Consider the following 18,502-nt stretch of genomic DNA (forward strand, 5'->3'; position numbering starts at 1 on the left):
CAGGGGGAGACGTGCTGGGCTGATTCCCAAGGCATCTTCCTGGCGCCCACAACTCACCCTTCAACTCTGAGATTCAACCCGTCTGACCACATCCTTGTGGGAGGGGCCGTGCCATGCACAGATCTTGAGGAAACAAGACCTTAATCATCCCCTAGTGAGGCCAGGGGAAGTGAGCAATTGTCCGGGAAGCTGCACGCCACACGTGAAGACACTTGGGTACATGGTGATCTGGGATGAATATGACAGAGGGGTCACCAGGACGTCTTCTCCCTCTATCCCCAAAGCTGCTCGTTTATTAAGGAAGCAGCCATTTATTGAACGTCTCTTGGGTGCCAGGCACTGTGCCAGGGGTTGGGGCTACACGGGTAATTAAGACACAGCTCCTGCCCCTGAGGGAGGTGCATGTATATGGAACAAAAATCACACAGACAGAGATGATCAGCCAATGCATAAATGCAATGAGGTATGACAGGTGCAAAGTATGGACCTATTCAGGACACAGTGGGCCACAAAGAGGGAGGGCTCAATTTGGATGAGTCAGGGGAAGGCATCAGGAAGGCTTCACAGAGGAAGAGGCTACTGACCAGTCTTGAATGCCAAGCTGGTATTTGTTAGTACCCTGATGGGAAATGATTAATTTTAATCATTGAACTTCTCCTGCCATAGGCACTTCTGCCCACCTGCAGGCCACTCTGCTCTTGGGATTTCTGACTATTGATGGTGCCCCAAGGATGACACAACATCATTTAACTCCCCCATTAGTGAGCCTGCCTGTGTGTAAACACACACACACACACGCACACAGAGCAGAGAGCCCTGCTCCCCAATCTCCTCCTGGGACACCGGGATCTCCCCTATCCCACTGCACCTCCCCAAAGCCCAATACACACTGGTGTTGGTTTCTGCCATCGTGGCCCCTTCTCCAGCCAGTGCAGCCCAGACCCTGCACATAACCCCCACCCTGCTTAGGGACTTCTGAGTCCCCTCCCGTCCAGCAGCTCTTCAGTCTCTGCCTCTCCCCTTACAGCTCTAGCCCCATCCCTGGGGGGATGTTCCCCACTGTGGGGGCTTGAGGGAAGGGGAACAGCTTGTGGGGGTGGGGAATAGGACCAGAACACAGGGAAGACAGCAGAGACAGGCAGGCAGTGATTTTGTTTTTTTATTCTATACAAGTGGAGAGAGAGCCCCTGGGGATAGAGGGACAGATATCCGCCCTCCCAGGAGAGGAGACGCCCCCCCCCCCCCCAAGGTCTGCAGAGCAAGCAGTGCCTCCCTCTCTGCAGGCTGCTCCCTCCCTTCCTGCCCCCCACGTCCTGTCCCCCAGGCCTCATCCTACTCCTGTGGGACCTGGGCTGGCAGGGGGGCTTGGAGGGGTGGGGGTGGGTGGGGGTCTGAGTCCTCGTGAGGCACATGTCGAGAGGAGGGCTGGGGAGGGTGCTGCCGCGGCTGTCAATCTGTTCCTGGCTCACTGGTTCCTGCTGGGGAAAACCCAGGGAGCCCTGTTTCCCGGGCAGGGAGAGCCAGCTGCCCTGTGTGGGGGCACCTCATCAGATGGATGGGTGGCAAGGGAGACCACCCTCTCGCCCACCCCTCTGGCACCTGTGGGGTCAGGGGGCCGTCTTCTATCTGGCTCCAGCTTGTCACAGGACTGTGCCCGCCGTGTCCTCTTGGGCTTCAGGGGGGCAGTCCGGCGGCCTGGATCAGGGGGCCCTAAAATGACAGTCAAGGCAGGCCTGGCACATGAGTGGGGCTCACAGGCTGGCCACTCATGCAGGCTGTGAGTCCTGGCTGTCTGTCACTCAACCTGGGCCCAGGAAGAGACCTGATGCGGTGCCCCACACCCCCTCTAGCCAGGTGGCAGACCTTGGACCTCAGGCTCCTCTTGGTCCTGCTGTGAGCCCAGCCTTAGCCGGGGTTTGTTCATTCCCAGGGCTGCACCCCCAGTCTCAGCTTCTTCCTTGCCCCCTGGCTCCTGGGGGGGCCGGTGACCCCTGGGCACAGCCACGGGCTTGGGGGGCCATGGAGCTAAAGGAGGGTCCTGCAGCTGGCAAAGAAGGAAGATGCTCAGTCAGTTAGCTTGTCCTTTGGCCTCACTAAAGTGTCCTCCCCGCTGCCTCGCTGGCTCTCACCTTGGCATTCCTAGCGGGAACTGTCCTTTCTGGGAATAGGGCCCCCTCCTTCTCTTCCTCCCCATCTTGGGAGGCTGGACTGGGGCTCTGGCAGCTGTGGTTGGGGGCGCTCTCCTCAGCTGGGGGGTGGGAAGAGAGGAGAAACTGCAGGAAAAGACATTCTTGCATAGCCCTCCCTGTCCCCTGTCCCTGTGAAGCCCTGGAGGCCAGGACGTTCCCCTCTGAACCCACTTGCTCCTATGTCTCTGCCTTGGATGTCCCCTTCTGCTCTCATGTTTCCTTAGCCCTTGGTCCCCAGGATCTTCCTGAGCCTGTCACCTCTGCAGAGGGCTCGGGCTGACCCTCTTGAAGAGCAGGGACAGAAACAGGGCCCTGGAGCCTGCTGGGTCCACAGGCATGGCTGCCCATCCAGGGCTGCAGTGCCCCGGGGCCCTGCCAAGGCTGCAGCCTGGCATTCTTAGGACTCTCTGCCAGTCTGATTCAGATGGTGAGCCTGGAGGAGAGGAGCCTGGCAACCTCACCGCACCCCCCGCCCTGCCTCTGTGGCTGTGTGCACCCTGAGCCCGAGGATATGCCACGTGGATGGGGTTGTGCGTGTGTGGCTCTGCGAGGTGCAGGTGAGGGTGCTGGTGGTAGGGGTGTGTGGGGGGAGCACCTGACAATCGTGGTCTCCCAAATGAAGGATGGAGCCCCTCTTTGGGTGTCTCAACTAGTCTGTGTGGGACGGGATCATCAGCGAAGAGGCCCCTGGCGCTGGGTCGGCCTTGGAGGACGGGGCAGGGGCACAGGCATTGCCAAGCCTCGGGCCAGCCTGGCTCCGCACCGCGCCCTTGTGCTCTAGCGCTGGGGTGGGAGTGGAGGAGGGAAGGGAGGGTCGGCCTCTCCAGGGAGATGTGTCCCTGTCAGTGTTGTTGGAGGGTCACATTCCAGACCTCTGGGAACGGAGGCCGATGCCAAACTGGCTGGCTCTCCTTCAGCGGCTCCCTGAGCGAAAGGTGCTCTGAACCAAGGAGGAGGGAGGTGTCACACTACGGTCCCTCACCCTCTACTCCGGGAAGTAATGCCTTGTTTGCGGTCAGCACTGTGGGTGGTGACTGAGCCGGCACTAACACCCGGGGCCTCTGGCCTCCGAGGCAGGGGCTCTTGCCGCTTCTGCGTGGCACCTTTCTGCGTGAGTGGAGGGTGGCCTGCTGAATGCGTTTTGGAGGAGGCTGGAGTGTTTGAGGTAGGCCTGGTGTGGCTGGTACTGCCTACCCTTTCCCCAGCTGGGGTGCAGAGAGAGGCCTTCTTTACAGAGGGTGCCATTCTGCTAACACCCCCGCTCTAGAGAATTCCCCGGAACCATCCACAAAGTGTTGTTCCTTGTCAGCTAAGCCTGGCAAAGCCACTTTTGTTCTGCAGGACCTTTCTTTGGATTGGGTTGTGTGTTTCTTTTGCATGTAAGTTTGTAAATATCCTGAAGCATTTTCACCGTGTTGACATTCTACTGCCCCACCTTAGCTGGCTTCTGTGTCCGTGGACACACCCGGGCTTTCAGAGCTGTTGCCAGAGAAGAGGCTCTCCATACCTATGTGCCACGTGGCCTCTGCTCGGCGCATGGCACTGAAGCTTGGCTTGGTGCTTTGGGGTGGTGGTGGGGGCTTCCAGGCTCCAGGCCCTGGAGTGGAGGGAGGGGACGGGAAAGGGGGAAGGAGAAAAGGCATGTTAAGAGGGCCCTGAGAGAGGGGTCAAAGGAAGGAAGTGAGGGAGACCAGTCTCACCTGCGTCATCTGAAGAGCGCCGTTTCTGCCAAGACTGCACGCTGCCCTCCGGGTCTGGGCCTGTGCCCTGAAAGGACAGCTGAGTCAGGTCATAAAAATAAAGTCCCTTCCATGTGGGGACTGCAGTTAGCAAGGGGCTTCTGCTCTAGCATCTCATGGCATTAGTCCCTAGGCACTCAGACTGTTTTTCCCAAAGAGTAGTACGCATACCACCTCAGGGATATAGGAAATGGTTTACAAAAATGAACGTACGGTTATTTTAACATGCGTTTATTTTATGTGTAGTAGAAAAGACATGACTAGTACAACAAGCCTGTAATTTTAAAGATGATAATGCTTAGGTCCAGGCTGAGTTTAAAAAGGTGAATTGACTTAAATAAAAATCTTACATAAATAATGCTCTGGTATGTGGAGAAGGTAAAAAACAGTCAAAAAAGGTGGTAATCAAGTCACCAAAATTTGGGAAATAGAGCTAGAGGTGTTTTTAGGGCCACACACTTTACAAGGAAGCAGAGGCTCCAGAGGGTTAAGCGACTGGTCCAGGGTTCCACAGTAAGGGTAGGGGCAGAACGGCAGCTGACACCTTCTCCTCCAAAGCACTGCTCTCTCCATTGACCTACCAACCGTAGGGCCGTTGTGGGGTGGGGTGGTAGGCAGGGACCCGCGAGACCCTCAGTGCTCCGCCCCAGGCTCCCCTCACCTCTCGTTTCCCGTCGAAGCTCCAACCCTTGGCTCTTCCCAACCCTGGAAGGGCGACGCTGTGGACCCTAGGCTGCTGTGCTGTCCCGGGGGCCTGGCCCCCCTCCCCAGGCTCCGCCCCCTCGGCGCCCTGCAACAAGGTTTCAGGTTTAGAAGCAGTTCCTGATGGAGAAGGGGCTCCACAGGCAGTAAGGGAGCAGGGGAAGGCCCCTGCCCCTCTGCGCCCCCTGGCTGGGGGAGCCCTACCCTGACCCTCGGGGGCGTCCTTCCACTGCCCTCATTTGCATGCTGGACTCCCAGCATGCTCTGGGTCACCAGGCTTAGCCCAAGGAGCCAAGGAGTGAGGTTTGGGATGACAAACGTTCCCCTGAACCTCGAGCCCTAGCATTCTCCCATTAATTGCCTGGGGTGGGGGGGGTGGGTGGATGGGCTATGTGTGGGGAGCAAACCAGGACTCGGCACCCCTGCCTCACTTACCATCTTCCTGTGGAAGGAAGGCCCCCGGCCCCCGCCAAACGCAGGGAGGAGGCTGCTCTCCTCCTCCGGGCTCCAGCAGGGGGAGGAGTTACTGCCGAGGCTGGGGGGATCTGGACTGGGGGGGGTCTCCTGAGTTGGGGGTGGGGGTGGAGGCGGAGGGAGGAGGAGCCCGGTGGTGGGGGACCCTGGCCCCCTGTCCCCCTTGAAGCTCCGGGGCCGGCGGAAGTGAAACAGGCCTCGGCGCCTCTTCTTCTGGAGGGGGGGCAGTGGCGGTTCCGAGAGGCCTGGCCGCAGGGTCCTCAGCGTCCGGGGGTAGCTGGGCAGGGTCGGGTGAGTTAGTGACAAAGTCATGGGGGAGACACCAATGCCAGATGCTGAGGTTGTTCAGGGCCCAGGATGGTGCTGGCATTAGGCCAGTCCTAGCTCCCAGGAACCTCCTGCTCTCCTCTCTCATCTAGTCTTTCCTGCTGCTCCATAACCCCTTCCGCCTATTCTCAGGGGATGGTGTCCTCACCTTCTCCATCGTAGCCCTCCAGCAGCCTCTTCCCTCCCAGGCACCCCTCCCCCATCTCCTCTCAGCCTCTCCAAGTGACCCAGTTCCATCTGGAGAGATGCTGGGGCGTCTGTGCAGGACAGGGACAGAACATACCCTCCAGACCTGGTGTCACTAACCGTCACCCCATCCCAGGGCCTGCTCTACGCCCCCCCCACCCCCCATCCCACTGTGGTAGCTCACTCTGGCCCCATTCTTTCTGGCTATCCTGAGGACAGTCAGAGAACACGGGAACTAAAGGCTGGGTGGGGAAGAAAGAGAATGTGGGGGGACATGTCCCAGAGAGACAGGCTTTGGGGCACTGCCACTGGAGAGGCCTCCCTGGGAGATGGGCAGACACAGGAGCCCCCCAGGGCCTCGGGGCCTGCTGAAATTGGGGGGGTGCCTGGGTGCCACACCTGGAGCTTTCGTCCATGACCCTTCGGCTGAAGAAGTCCTCCAGCCCCTCATCCAGGCGGGTGGCCATTCCGTTCTCCTGACGGGCCCCAGGTACTGGTGCCTGCTGGGAGGAAAGTCCTGTAGGATATATCACCTGGGTGAGGAAGCCCTCCTCCCGTCTAATAAGGCCTTCCCCTTTGGCCTTGGACGTGCCTCTTCTTGGCCCCATGGAAACGTAGACTTCAGGCTACCTGGGCATTTCTTAAACTTGGCAGCTCTGGACTCTCTATCTATCTTACCAAACTGAGAACTGCCACTGTCTAGCAGACAGAGGTTTCCTATCTGTGACAAGGTCTAGCTCCTCCAATCTGGATAACCCTTCTTCTGTTCCATGACCTGCCTGGGCCCCTGCCCTATCCCCCAAGGCTAGTACCTCTGGCATTGGTGTCCTAGAGCTAGGATCCCTGGCTCTGGCATTGCTAAGTGAAGTTGGTCCTCTCGTGAGGCCTTGGGGACTCACGCTGGGCCGACCAGGTCCCGGAGGGGTGGTCCGGGGGGGCCGGGGCCTCCCTTGTGTTTGATGCCTTAGTTTATAGCCATGAGTGGGCAGCTCAGATAGACCTTCCCAGGAGCCACTAGCTGTGGGCTGGCTGCTCCCGCGTCCTGAGAACCAGCCAGGGGGGATCCCCAGCTGGCTTTCCATGTCCTGAGGGCTCCCACCTGTGGGGACAGCAGCGTTAGAGGGACTGGCAGGAGGGATGGGGAGAAAGCAGGCTGGTGAGGCAGAGATAAAAGAAAGGGAATCAGGGCCATTACCCCTGAGGCTGGAAGACTCACTAATGAAGGCAGACACTGGCCGGATCTTGCGGCAGCGTTTCTGCTTTTTGATGGCCATGGTGTCCTGCAGAGATGGAGGGGAATGGTGGGCCCAGGTGACAAGTCCCAGGAGCCTCACCTGGAGCCTCCCATGCCTCATAAAGCCTTCTCTTTAGAGTCCATCCTGCCTCCCTGTCTTTAGGCGGCCGGGGAAATGGGATGAGGGAAGAGGCTGGGTGGGATGGGGGGAGAGGGGATGAGACACAGTGAGGGGCAGAGAGTAGAGCCCAGGGATTAGAAGAGGACAGTGTTTTTCAGATTCAGGGCCAGGACCAAGGTTGAGGAGGGGAGTGCGAGTGCTCACGATGTTGGTCCCAAGTTCATCATCTGTGGTCTCCTCATGGTCATGGTTCCGGCCTCGGCCACGGGAGGACAGATCCTGTCCTTGGCCTGGCCCCCCTGGTGGATCTGATAGTGTCCTTAGCTGGGCCAGGTGTCGGGCCTGGAGAAGGACAGGTGTGAACAGGAGCCCAAGGAAGCTGCTCGCCTCTCAGGCCCTTGATGGGGAGAGTTGGTGGGGGAGACGGGGGTGATATGGGGTAGAGGACATGCCTGGGCCTGGCTGAGGCTCCGAAGTCTTACCAGGCTCTTGTGGGAGTGGTACAGCTCCTGCAGGATCTCGTCCACTATGGAGTTAGTCAAGTAGGTGACGACTGAGAGCTTCACTTCACTGTGGGCACAGGAGGGTAGCTCAGCTCCCCTCTCCCTGTCCCTGAGCCTCCACCCCAGCCTTCCCCAGATACCCGAGGGAGTGGACCAGCTGCCCTGGCAGCCCACGGAGGACACAGCTGCTGTAGGAGGCACCTGGGGTCTACCAGCTCCACCCACAGCCCTTCCAGCCTAGGGGTGTGTGGATGGGAAGTGTGGATGAAGAGGAACTGAGGGGAAGGAGGAGTAGAGGGGCTCTGGGTCAGGCCCCTGGAGCTCCAGTGGAACAGAGCGAGGCAAAATGAGGTGCAGAGTGAATTCCGCTGGTCTCTGCTGTAGGAGCAGGAACCAGTAGTTCTTGAGCTTGGTCATTTTGCGGGTTTGTGTAATAATTTTCCTTTGTTTTAGTGAGAGGTGGCACTCAGACTGGAATGAAAGAGAGCTCTAGGGGCCATGAAAACTTGGAGGGATAGGCAGTGCAGACCATGCACCCCTATTCTTTGTTCATACCTCCAAGGAGGCTGTGCTCTGTTTCTAGAGGTCAATTCCTGGGGTATGTGTGCAGCTGTATGTATGTGTACGCCTGTGCGCACTGTCCGGACTCCTAAAACCCAGCTCAGCACTTAGACTTCTAGGGCAAAGACCAGTCAGACCCTAAATAGCAAGGTTGCAGTTGGTTAATGATTCATCCCTTGTAATGGAGATTGGGTCATTCATTATTCATTGCTGACAGCTGGGTCCCTGAGTCCCTAAGTGCTCCAGGTCAAGTCCCGCCCCCGCCCCGCCCCCGCCTCTCACTCCAGCTTGTTCTGAATGTCCTGCCCCGCCTGCTCCAGCAGCGCCCCTCGGATGAAGTTCCGGGGCACGGTGACGCGCTCGGCCACATTGCTCAGCATCTTGTTGTGCCCTTCGGCCACCCGCATGGCCACGGGGCATAACTCCTGGGTTAGGCTGACCATGGACTCCAGGATCACCTAGTATGTGGGGAAAGGAGGCCAGAGCCCCAAGGAGGGCAGGGTCAGGGCTGGCACCACGACGGAAGAGACTCCAGCCTGTCTATTTCAGCCCCCAGTGGGGAGACTGAGGGGCCCGCCAAGGTCACAGGGCTGGTTGGCAGCAGAGTCTTGGACACTCAGGCTTCCCCACATCCTGGCCAGTATCCCTTCCAATCTACCACATGGACACACGAATAGGAGAGAGTCAGTCCAAGGATCAGAGTGCAGAGTGAGAGGTCAGAGTTCAGGGGCTAAGGTTGACACGAGCAGCAAATATCCAAGGCCAGTTTTCTAGCAGTGGCTTGGCACAGTGGAAGTATAAGTGGTCCCAATTCTGCATTTCCTTCTTGCCCACAGTAATCATCCCATGCTGACTTCAGCCCTCGGCTTAGGGCCTTGGTCAACACTGGGCTCCCTCCCTGGGACTTGCCTGCAGCTCCTTGTCCACAGCCTTGGACACCTCACTGGCTACCGACTCCAGCCTCTGCCGCACAGGTCCGTCATTGGCCAGCATGTGGCCCAGCTCATAGAGGCTGGGAAACAGCTGGGGGAGGAAGGTGTTCTGATCAGAAGGTCAGAGTCCGGCCTCGCTGGGTCCCTGGGCTAGGAGAGCAGGTGCACGGGCAGGGCCTGGACACTCCTGGGTTGGCACGCTGGCTTTCTTGGGCTCTCCAGACTGTCAGGGGAGGGTGGGGCTGCGGGGGGCTCACCGCCCGGGAGTTCTTGGCATCCTTGATGAGGTCCCGAGCATAGAGCAGCTCATCCTGCACAGGCTCCAGGGGGCACAGCCTCAGGGCCCGGACCTCCTCCTGCACCCGTCCGCACAGCCGCTGCAGCATCTGCAGCACGGGTGGCAGGAGTGTCAGCAGGGACCCCGCATCTGCACCTTCCCAGTGGGCCCCCATGTGCCCCATTGCTGGGCTCCCTTGGGCAGTGCTACTGGTGCTGGCACTGGCAGGGGTAAGGGTGATGCCTCCCATGGCCTGTTCCCTCTTCTTCTTGGGGATGCCCATCGTCCTGGGACCCCCCTGTTCGCCCACATGTTCTCTCATGTTTGGGGCCCACATGCTGCATGTCCTGTCATTTTGGTCTCCCACATGCTCAGTCCAACTGTGGGCACCACACGCTGCATCTCTCATGCCCCCTCCCGCCCCACCCTGCGCTCCATCACAGCACCCCCGTGTCCCGCGTGCCCCACACGTGCCCCGTGTCCCAGAGGGAAACGTTTACTTGCTCGGCGCTGCTGGTCACCAGGCCCTGCTGCAGCCTGAAGGCCTGTTCCTGGGGGCACGTCTGGGAGTGGTTGTTCCTCACTAAGCACCACTGGATCTGCAGATGATGCGTGGGTGGGTGAGGGCCAGGGGAGGCGGGCTGGCCCCTGCCCCTCGGGCTCCACCCCGCTCAGGCCGCCACCTTCTGCCAGACGTCCTCCGTGCGCTCGGGGGCGCTGCGGTAGGCTTGGGAGATGTCGCTCACGGGGAAGGACATGAAGCGCAGCGTGTGGTTGCTGTGGGACAGAGCGGCGCGGCTGGGCGGCGAAGAGGTGGGCAGGAGAGGCTCGTGCCCCCCAGGCCCCGCCTCCTGCTGACCACTTCCCTCTTCTGTGGTCCTTCTAAACATTTCTGTACAATTAGGTCAGGCGGGCTCACATGCGGCTGGTGTAGTTCGGGCCTGGCCCAGGTACAGGGAGGCTGGGGGCTTGGATCAGGGCAGGGCCCAGGTCTGCTCACCTCTCCAGGGCCCTCGCAATATCCAGAAAGCCCAGGGCGGATGTGTTGTTCCGATCCCATAGGATAGTTCTGGGGAAGGGATGAGCATCAGCTCATCACCTTTCCCTCCGGGTGTCTCTTAGGGGGCAGGGACACCCCCCCCTCGGGAGCCCTCCCTCCCTTCCCGGGTAATGAGGCTGACTCAGAGGTGGGTCTAAGGGTCTCCTGGAAACTGGGGTACAGAGCAGCGAGGCGGCAGGGAGGGCATGTATGTGTATGTGTGGGAGGGCTGGGGCTCCAGGTGAGAGGGTCCAGGTGCGGGCCCCACCTGAGGGAGGAGTTTATCTGCAGGGCCTTAGACAGCATCTTGGCCCCAATGTCCTCCATGCCATTGCCGCTCAGATCCACCTTGGCCAGGCAGGTGTTGCTGCCCAGGGCGTTGATGAGGATGCTGGTGCGAAGCTTCAGCCTCGAGTCTGCCACCGACAGTGACTGCAAAGACTGTGTGGGCAAGTGGGGAGTTGGGCCCAGGCCCTGCAGCCCCTGTCACTGCAGGTCCCCTCCCAGGCCCAGGCACTCACACAGTCCTCTTCCTGGATCAGCTGCACCAGCTTGTGGAGGATCTCCTCCAGGGTCCTGCGGGGAGTCAGGGCTCAGAGTAGGAGGGGAGGGGCCTGGGGTCATGCTATTGGAGCAGTGGAGACGCGGTCAGGGGTAATATAGTGAGCCAAAAGGATAAGCGGATGATGGAGTGAGGGTCTGCGGCTATAGGGAGGGGGCCTCACTTGGCCTTGACGTTGAAGTTCTTGCCCAGGAACAGGTGCTTGAGGGACTTATTCTTGCCAAGTGCGGGCACCAGCGTCAGGAGGTCCGAGTCAAACCCTGGCCATAGATGGGAGAGGCCTGGCCTTGAGGCCCGAGGCTCAGTGGAGTCTCCTCAGGGCTCCTCCCCCACGCTCTAGGCCCCTGTCCCCACTTGACCCCCAGGAAGGGAAGTGCCCCCACTCACCATTGTCTGACAGATCCAGGCTGCCCACACAGGTGACAGCCCCCAGCTGCTCCTGCAAAGCCTGGGCTCCAGCAGAGCGGAGCTGCAGGGACATGGTGGGGGTGGGGGTGGGGGCAGGGAGGCAGAGGTCGGGGTGGAAGATAGGGCACCTTTAATGCTGAGAGATAAGAGGAGTCGCGCCAGGATTCAAGGTCATACCAGGTCTTCTCGGGGGTGAAATCTGGAGGCCCCTTCTCTATACCAGACCCTTCCTTAGGTCTGTCCCCTCCCTTCAGCCGGAAAAATCTCCGGGCCGCTGCTCTGGAGACAGCTTGCTCCTGCCATCTGGTGGGAAAGCCTGGTATCTCCCACCCCAAAGCGGTCAGGGAGGAGATTCTGGAGACTGAAAATGACCTCCAGACAGAGGGCCGCAGGCCACAGATGGAGAGGGGAAAGCGGACGTGTGGTCGGGTCAGGGGGGCAAGATGGAGCTAGAGCTCGACTTAGGTCCGAGAAATGACCCGTGGGGTGGTGGGTGGGGGGCTGAGGGCTCACCTCACAGCTGCTGAGGTCCAGGTGCAGGTCGCTGAGGTGACTGTTGAGGGAGAGGCCCTGGAGCAGCGCCCTGTGGGAGGAAGGTCAGCAGGCCCCCCTTCACCCCTCACCCCCTTCTCCCGGAGAGCCCCCTCGGACGCCGCCCAACCCCGCACCCACCCGACCTGAGGGCCTCCAGGGGCAGCCTCGTGGCCGACAGGCTGACGTGGCTCAGAGCGTAGGCGCTGCTGAAGAACTGCTTGAAGGCCGGCGGGGCCTCGCGGCCCTTCCTGCGGAGATGCCTGGGGTCAGCAAGTGAGGGGGCACCCACGACCTGCCCTGCCCCTCCCCGCACCTGTGCGCCCACCTGTGGGAGCAGCTGTTGCGCGCCAGGTTGAGGTAGGTGAGGTGGGAGCAGCAGCCGTGGAGCAGGGCGCCCAGAAGCTGTGAGGGGAGACCGCGAGCGGCTCACGGGCTGGGAGGGCTGCTGGGAGGGGCGACGAGGACTCCCCCCTCCCTCCCCACTGAGGTCCCGGCGCTCCGCCCTCTGCCCTCCGTCTGTGCCAGCCCCGCTGTGCCTGCCCACTTAGCCTCTTCAAGCCTCAGTTTCCCCTCCGTGGAAAGTGGGTCTACTCCCACCTGCCTGGCCCCCAGGGGTGTGAGAGGCTCACGGGCAGCGGATGGGTAAAGCCAGGCCCACCGCAGGCTCTTGAGGTGCCTGGTTCAAGTTAGGGGAGGAGTCCTTTCCTCCTGGTGGACTCAGCCCTGTGCTGCGGCGCGCAGCCGGGCAGTGCATCAGGGCTGGCTCTCAGGCACAGCCAGCACAACCTTGGGCAGAGCACGGATAAAGGTGTGAGCTCTGTCGTTGATTTGTAATTCAGCTGAACCTGACGCCATCCTGCCAGCTCTGCCCGCCTCTGTACTCAAGGAGGGGGTGAGGCAGAGACCCACCCCGGGCCTCCCCAGATCACCACGGGCTGGCTCCCCCATCACCAACCCCTCACCAAGTCCACGGCACAGTCAGTCCCCGCCAGGTCCAGGTGCACCAAGGCATTGGGCTGGGCCAGGAAGCTGTAGAGAGCCTGCGAAGGAAGGACGGAGGGGCTGCAGGTGAAGGAGTGACAGAGCCCGTCCCCTCCCCAGGGCCACCAGGCAGACACCCCAGGCCCTGAAGCCTGAGTGTGCTGCTGCAGGGGCTTGAGGCTACATTTGTGGACTCACGTTGGCCTCATCTGTGGCGAGCAGCCCAGGGTTCTTGCTCAGGTCCAGGTATCGAAGGGAGCTGGCAAAGGCCGGGTTGGCCCCGAAGGTCTGGCCCAGCGCCTGGAGCCCTGAGCACAGCGGGCACTGGGCTGGGTTGGCCCCCACCCACACCTCTTCCCCTTGCACACAGCTCTTCCTCACTCTCCAAATGTGGCTCCTTTCCCTTCTTTGATCCCTGGGATGCTGTGTGAGGGTGTGGGTACACCTCTGGGACTCGACACCCAGGCAGTGCTTAGGGTCAGTGCTCTGGGTCAGAGTCAGAGGTTAGGGGTCCCGGGGCAAGTACCTCGAGGGGAAATGGCAGTCTTGGCCAGGCACAGTTTGGTGAGGCCAGTGGGGAAGCAGAGGAGCTGCTGGCTCAGACTGAGGAAACCTGCGGAGTGGAGAGAGAAATGGGCCCACTGAGCGATGGGCAGTGGGGACAGGTGGTGCAGAGTCAGACTGGGGGGTTGAGTGGGGTATGGGCCTGGAGTCGAGGATGGCAGGATTGGGGCAGGGGCTGGCATCCGGTCGGAGAGCCCCTGTTCAGACCCGGGTTGGGCTCTGGGCTGGGATGGGGTCTGCATTGTGATGGGGGGTAGGATTCAGTGCCGGGGCTCACCCTTGTCCTCGATGGGGTTGTGGGACAGAGTGAGGGCATGCAGCACACAGCTCCCGTTCTCCCCAAATACCCCGGCCAGCTTCTGGACAAAGTCCCTTCGGGGAAGGGGAGGAAGGATGTGTTTGTCCTGGGCCCTGGGTTTCCCCTCCTCCTCCACCTGCCTGCCTGGCTGGGGCTGCAATGGTCAGAGGCAGTGCGGGGTCTGTCAGGGAGCTTGTCGTCACTCTGGAGTACCTGGGAAGCTGTGCTGAGACAAAGCCCAGCTTCGGGTCCTCAAGACTGGAGCAGCACACTCTGCTCGGTGGTTGATGGCAGAAGGGGACGGGGCATGGAGATACTGGGGAAGGCCATGGAGCTGGGGGTCAGGAGGCTTAGGTGTGACTTGCTTTGTGCCCTCTTTGGGCTTCTTCTGTAAAGTGAGGAGCTGAATGAGATGGTTCAGAGGCCCATATCGTGCTCTGAGGTTCTGGGACCCTAAGACTACATCAGGATGGTACCACTGCCCAAGGAGGAGGCTGGCCTCACGTCTTAAGCCCGGCATTGTCCAGCACCAGCTCTTCGAGGCTCCCCGACTTGCTCAGGGTGTGTAGCACCTGTTCTAGCACTTCAGAGCCCTGAGGACAGAGGGGGTCATGTGATCAGGAGCCAGAGAGGGACTACTCTTCCCTTCCCACCGCCCCTCCTGGACCCTACCAGCCGCAGGTCCTTGCAGTAGAGTTTGGTGAACCATTGGTTGTAGGCCAGGGCTGCCACCATTAGGGCCAAGTCTCTGTGGGGAAATTGAGGGGGCAGGAAAGTGGTGAGCAGGTGGCGGGGCAGGAAAGGAGAGTCTAGGAATGGGGTGGTTGTGCAGGGGAAAGCCTAGATGGGTGGAAGGCAGTGAGGGTGGGGGCTGGGAGACAGAGCTGGGGCTGTGGGTGGGACCAGAAGGGAGAGTCTAGAAAGGCCAGGGCTGCGCTGAGGCTGGAATGGGGGGTTGAGTCTCTACCCCATCTGCTTACCGGCTCTCCAAGTGGCTGAAATCCAAAAGATTGAACTCCCGGTTATCCTCGGCATGATAGATGGTGTCCACATCCTTGGAGAGGTGGAACTGGCTCACACCTGCTCCCCTCCTCCTCCTCGGCCCCCTCCCTCTGGGTCCCAGCTGCCCACCTGCCAGGTCCCTGCCCAACGCACCCATTGCACCTCCTCACGGCAGTGCAGCCCGTTGTAGTCGCACAGGGCGGCGTAGGTCTCGGAGAAGCCACCTGTGGGGCAGGAGATGGACTGGCTCCTTGAGCAGCAAGGGGGGTGGGGAATGGGCTTGGAGTTCAAGGAAAGGTCAAGGTCACTTTATGCACCAGCGTCCTGGGTCCCTGCTACATCCTGAACCCCTGTGGTCTGGGGGCTGTGGAGTCTCAGGGCAGGCAAAGCCCCACACACAGAGGACTCTGAGCAAGGGGCAGGGTGGTGTAGGACCCACTTCCGAGTCTGCCCCTGCTCACCGCAGACACTGTGAGTGGTGGACGTGGAAGTCTCAGAGTTGGGGGATGTGTCTCGGGGCCCTTCTGGGGTGTCTGCATTTCCACGCCGGATTAGACTCCTGGAAAGTGAACAAATCCACCCCAAGAAAGGTGGAAAGAAGCTCTCAATTCTTCCCCTGTTACAGCTTCTGGATCCCCAGGAAAAGCAGGAGTAGGGACATGAGAACCCTTCTCCTTGGTGTCCCCAGGGGCCCAGGTCCAGGGGATGGAGGGAGGGAGGAAGGAGGTCTCCTTGTTGTCTGACCCCAGAGAGACTCCTCCTTTGCCACTCACCCAGGGCCAGGGCAGACCTTGGCGAGGGCGGAGCTCACATGTCGTGTCACCTGGTCCACGCTCTCGGCTGATGGCAGTCGCATGCTCACCACGCCACGCTCTGTCTCCACTAGGATCTGGGGGAGAGGGAACAGCAGGGCCTCAGATGCGGGCTCCCTCCTCCTGCTGGCCCAGGAGTGGGACCCAAGCCCTGGTGCTCACCTGGTTCTGACTGAGAGTGTTGAAGGCCCGGATCTCCAGGACATTGAAGGAGCTCTCCACCTGGGGGGAGGGGGCATGGGGATGCCCAGCTCATGGTCAGCGCCTGGCTGCTGGGCTCAGAGGGGAGCATGCCAGGTACTCTCCCGCTCATCAGCCCAACTCACCTTGGCTGGGATTTTAAGGGGGAAAACGTGGAGGCGCCAGGAGGTCAGGGCCTTCAGAGAGGGGAAAAGAACATCAGCAGCAAATAGTTGCTTCCTGGGCCCTAGTCACCCTGTCCTCTGTTAGCCCCCTCAGCCTGAGTTCACCCCCTGTCAGCTGACCCTCTGCTCTGGAAGTCCCCCCTCTCTCTCATGCCCCACCTTAGGCTCCTGGACATCTACCCAGTCCAGCCTCCCCCTCCCCCAGGCTATGTCTTCTCCGCTCTTCCCCACCTCTATCTCCCCTGGCCCTCCCCCAGGCTCCCTGACCTCACCAGCCCAGGTGCCCTTGATTCCCCTTCCCCTCCTCCAGCCCAGTGCCCTCACCAGCACGCGGTCCTCGAACTTCTTGGGCTTCGTCTCCAGCTTGACACGATGTTGTTGGAGCACAGCCCCTTGGCTCAGGCACCTCCGGATGCTGTCTGCAGGTAGGTGGGGGGCTGCTCAGAGCTCCCCTTACCCTGGCCGCCCCCACATACCCACGGCTCTCCAGGGGCAGGGGCAGAGGGCAGGAGAGGGAATCGGAGAGAGACAAAGAAGGACTGAGACCTTTCCTTCTTGGGTGGTTTTTCTCTTTCTATTAGAAAGGCAGGGGGGTGTGGAGAAAACTCTGGCTCCTGATGTCCCTGAGTCTGGGGACAGTAGCCGAGTGACACCACAGGAGCGTGTGAAGGATTTTTCCAACCCATGCACTCCAGCAGCTGTCAACACATACAGAGTGAGTCAGTGTGTAGGGGCGTGGGGGTGTCCCTTCGACTACATTCTAGGTGGTCTGTGAGTGAGTGTCTGCCTTTTACTACTCATGTAAAGAAGATGCCAGGGAGCCCGTGTGTGGCACTGGCGGGGATGGCTGAGTGTGAATGAGTATGCTGTGTTTGCAGTTGTGAAAGGGGCACAGAGCCAGCCAGTTCTGGTGTGGGTAGGGGGGTGGGGGTAGGAAGGAATTAGTGTTTAAATGAGTCCCATACCCATCTGCTGGCGGAACCATCCAGATATCCCAGTGTGTGTGTGTGTGTGTGTGTGTGTGTGTGTGTGCGCGCGCGTGCAGTTTCTGTAAAGATGTGTGTATACACATCTCAATACTGTGCTTGTGTGCCTGTGGAGGTGTGGGAAATCGCCACCGTGCAGCACGCCTCTGAGTATCCTTGAGCGTCCTGGTGTCTGCGTGGGCTAGCCTGTGCTCCCGCCTCTGGGGGTCAGGGTTGTGGCAATGCTGGGGGGTCAGGCCTTGGTTTGGACTGAGTCTGAGAACAGCGCAAACAGGAGAGGCCTTGAGGTGTGGGTGTCGGGTAGAGAGAAGGGGGCAGGCTGGGATGGGGGCTGTGGTAGGTGAGCTGCAGGGACCTTGCTCCTGGTTTAAGCTCCAATCCAGGAGCTTAAAGCTCTTCCCTGACTCCCTTCTTTGCCCCGCTGGCCTGGACGCAGTCGGGCTGCTAGCGGGGCTCTCTGGAGCCAGTTCCGGGGCGGAACCGGGAGGAGGGAAGGTGTTGAGCCAGAGGCGGTCAGGACCTGGGGCAGCTCCCATCACCCGGCGGGGCGGGCCTGGCCCCGCCCGGCGGGGAAACGGGGACTCTCCGGAGGGGACACAGGATGCTTCGCCGAGAGGTGGGCCAGGATCGCTGAGAGCCAGCCCCAGGGAGCGTGAAGGGACTGCACCTGTCACTGAAGATCGGGACGGGCGGCTCTGGGACAGGTAGGTCCTGACGGGGTGAGGCGAGGAGGGCAGCGAAGGATGCTCTGGGGACAGCGATGCCCCGAGCTGGGATGAGGGGGCAGGGGGCTGCCTTGGAACCGGGATGCATGAGGGGCGGGAGGCAGCGGGGTATACCGCGGGGAGGAACGCACTGGGTCTGGGAGGCTCCAGGACGGGGCGTCCCGGGGACCACCGCAGCCTCGTACCTTGCAGCTCGCGGGTGAGCTCCGCGCTGGACTTGGCCATGGCGGCCGTTGCTGCCGCTGTTGCTGCAGAGGAGCCGCGGTCGCCGCCGCCGGGGAGCCGCGGCACATGCTAGACCCGGCTCCGGCAGGGCCCCGGCGCTGAGCGCTGCAGCAGCCGCGGAGCCCGCTCCCGTTAGGGGCGGCTGCGCGAGCGCTCCTCCCCCCGCCTCGGAGCGCCGGGTCTCCCGCCCCGCCCGGTGAGGCGCCGGCCTGAGCATGCGCGCCGCGCCCCCCAGCCGCGTGAGACCCTGCGCGCTCGCGCCCACCCCTCCCGCCGGATCCCGCGTGCTACGCCCAGTGCGTGTCGCCTGGAACCCAGACCATCTCCCAGGCGGGGGGCAGCGTCCCCACTTCCCGTGTCACCCACTCCTCGGGCACTGTGAGCAAAACCCATTTCTTTTGTTTGTAGGCCTGGGTACCCCTCGCCAGGTCATGCTTGCAAGGCTCCTCCCTTTTCACTGCTTGCTCGGGACCCGTCTAGCTCGTCCTCACTGACCCTCGAAGGAAGGAACTCGCGGCAGAGGGTGGAACTGGCCGAATCTGCGGGAGTTCGTCCTTCGTTTCCCGCTTGCCCAGCCTCGGGGAGCCCTGCGGTGTTCTTGGCACTGTCCCCGCGGGTGTGAGGCCGAGAGTAGCACCTGGGAATTCCCGTGCCACCTCCTCCCAGCTGGCAGCACAGCAAACAGCCCCACACCCAGCATTACACTCAGGTCCTGGAGACAGGGAGGAGGGTTAGGATCCAGACTTAGTATCTGGG

General features: G+C 61.0%; 1 protein-coding gene across 1 annotated transcript; it reads right to left on the reverse strand.

Moving 5' to 3' along the window:
* Positions 1–1,343: 1,343 nt before the first annotated feature.
* On the reverse strand, positions 1,344–17,799 carry CARMIL3 (capping protein regulator and myosin 1 linker 3). Its single transcript, XM_057722680.1, has 40 exons — positions 17,707–17,799; positions 16,135–16,229; positions 15,772–15,822; positions 15,608–15,667; positions 15,407–15,522; positions 15,095–15,192; positions 14,787–14,857; positions 14,612–14,685; positions 14,304–14,379; positions 14,136–14,224; positions 13,611–13,705; positions 13,296–13,382; positions 12,968–13,077; positions 12,751–12,828; positions 12,114–12,190; positions 11,932–12,036; positions 11,768–11,837; positions 11,234–11,315; positions 11,010–11,106; positions 10,806–10,860; positions 10,553–10,725; positions 10,246–10,314; positions 9,929–10,022; positions 9,746–9,844; positions 9,226–9,354; positions 8,946–9,059; positions 8,319–8,494; positions 7,455–7,542; positions 7,177–7,314; positions 6,834–6,897; positions 6,517–6,716; positions 6,017–6,117; positions 5,066–5,381; positions 4,590–4,718; positions 3,890–3,956; positions 3,697–3,786; positions 2,130–2,248; positions 1,864–2,044; positions 1,600–1,710; positions 1,344–1,475 (listed from the first exon to the last, which is right to left on the reverse strand). Exons 1-40 carry the CDS (start codon positions 17,744–17,746, stop codon positions 1,450–1,452), a joined length of 4,110 nt encoding a protein of 1,369 aa, XP_057578663.1. The 5' UTR covers positions 17,747–17,799; the 3' UTR covers positions 1,344–1,449.
* Positions 17,800–18,502: the final 703 nt, after the last annotated feature.

The sequence above is a fragment of the Hippopotamus amphibius genome, chromosome 2, assembly GCF_030028045.1.
Source record: "Hippopotamus amphibius kiboko isolate mHipAmp2 chromosome 2, mHipAmp2.hap2, whole genome shotgun sequence".
Lineage (NCBI taxonomy): Eukaryota > Metazoa > Chordata > Mammalia > Artiodactyla > Hippopotamidae > Hippopotamus > Hippopotamus amphibius.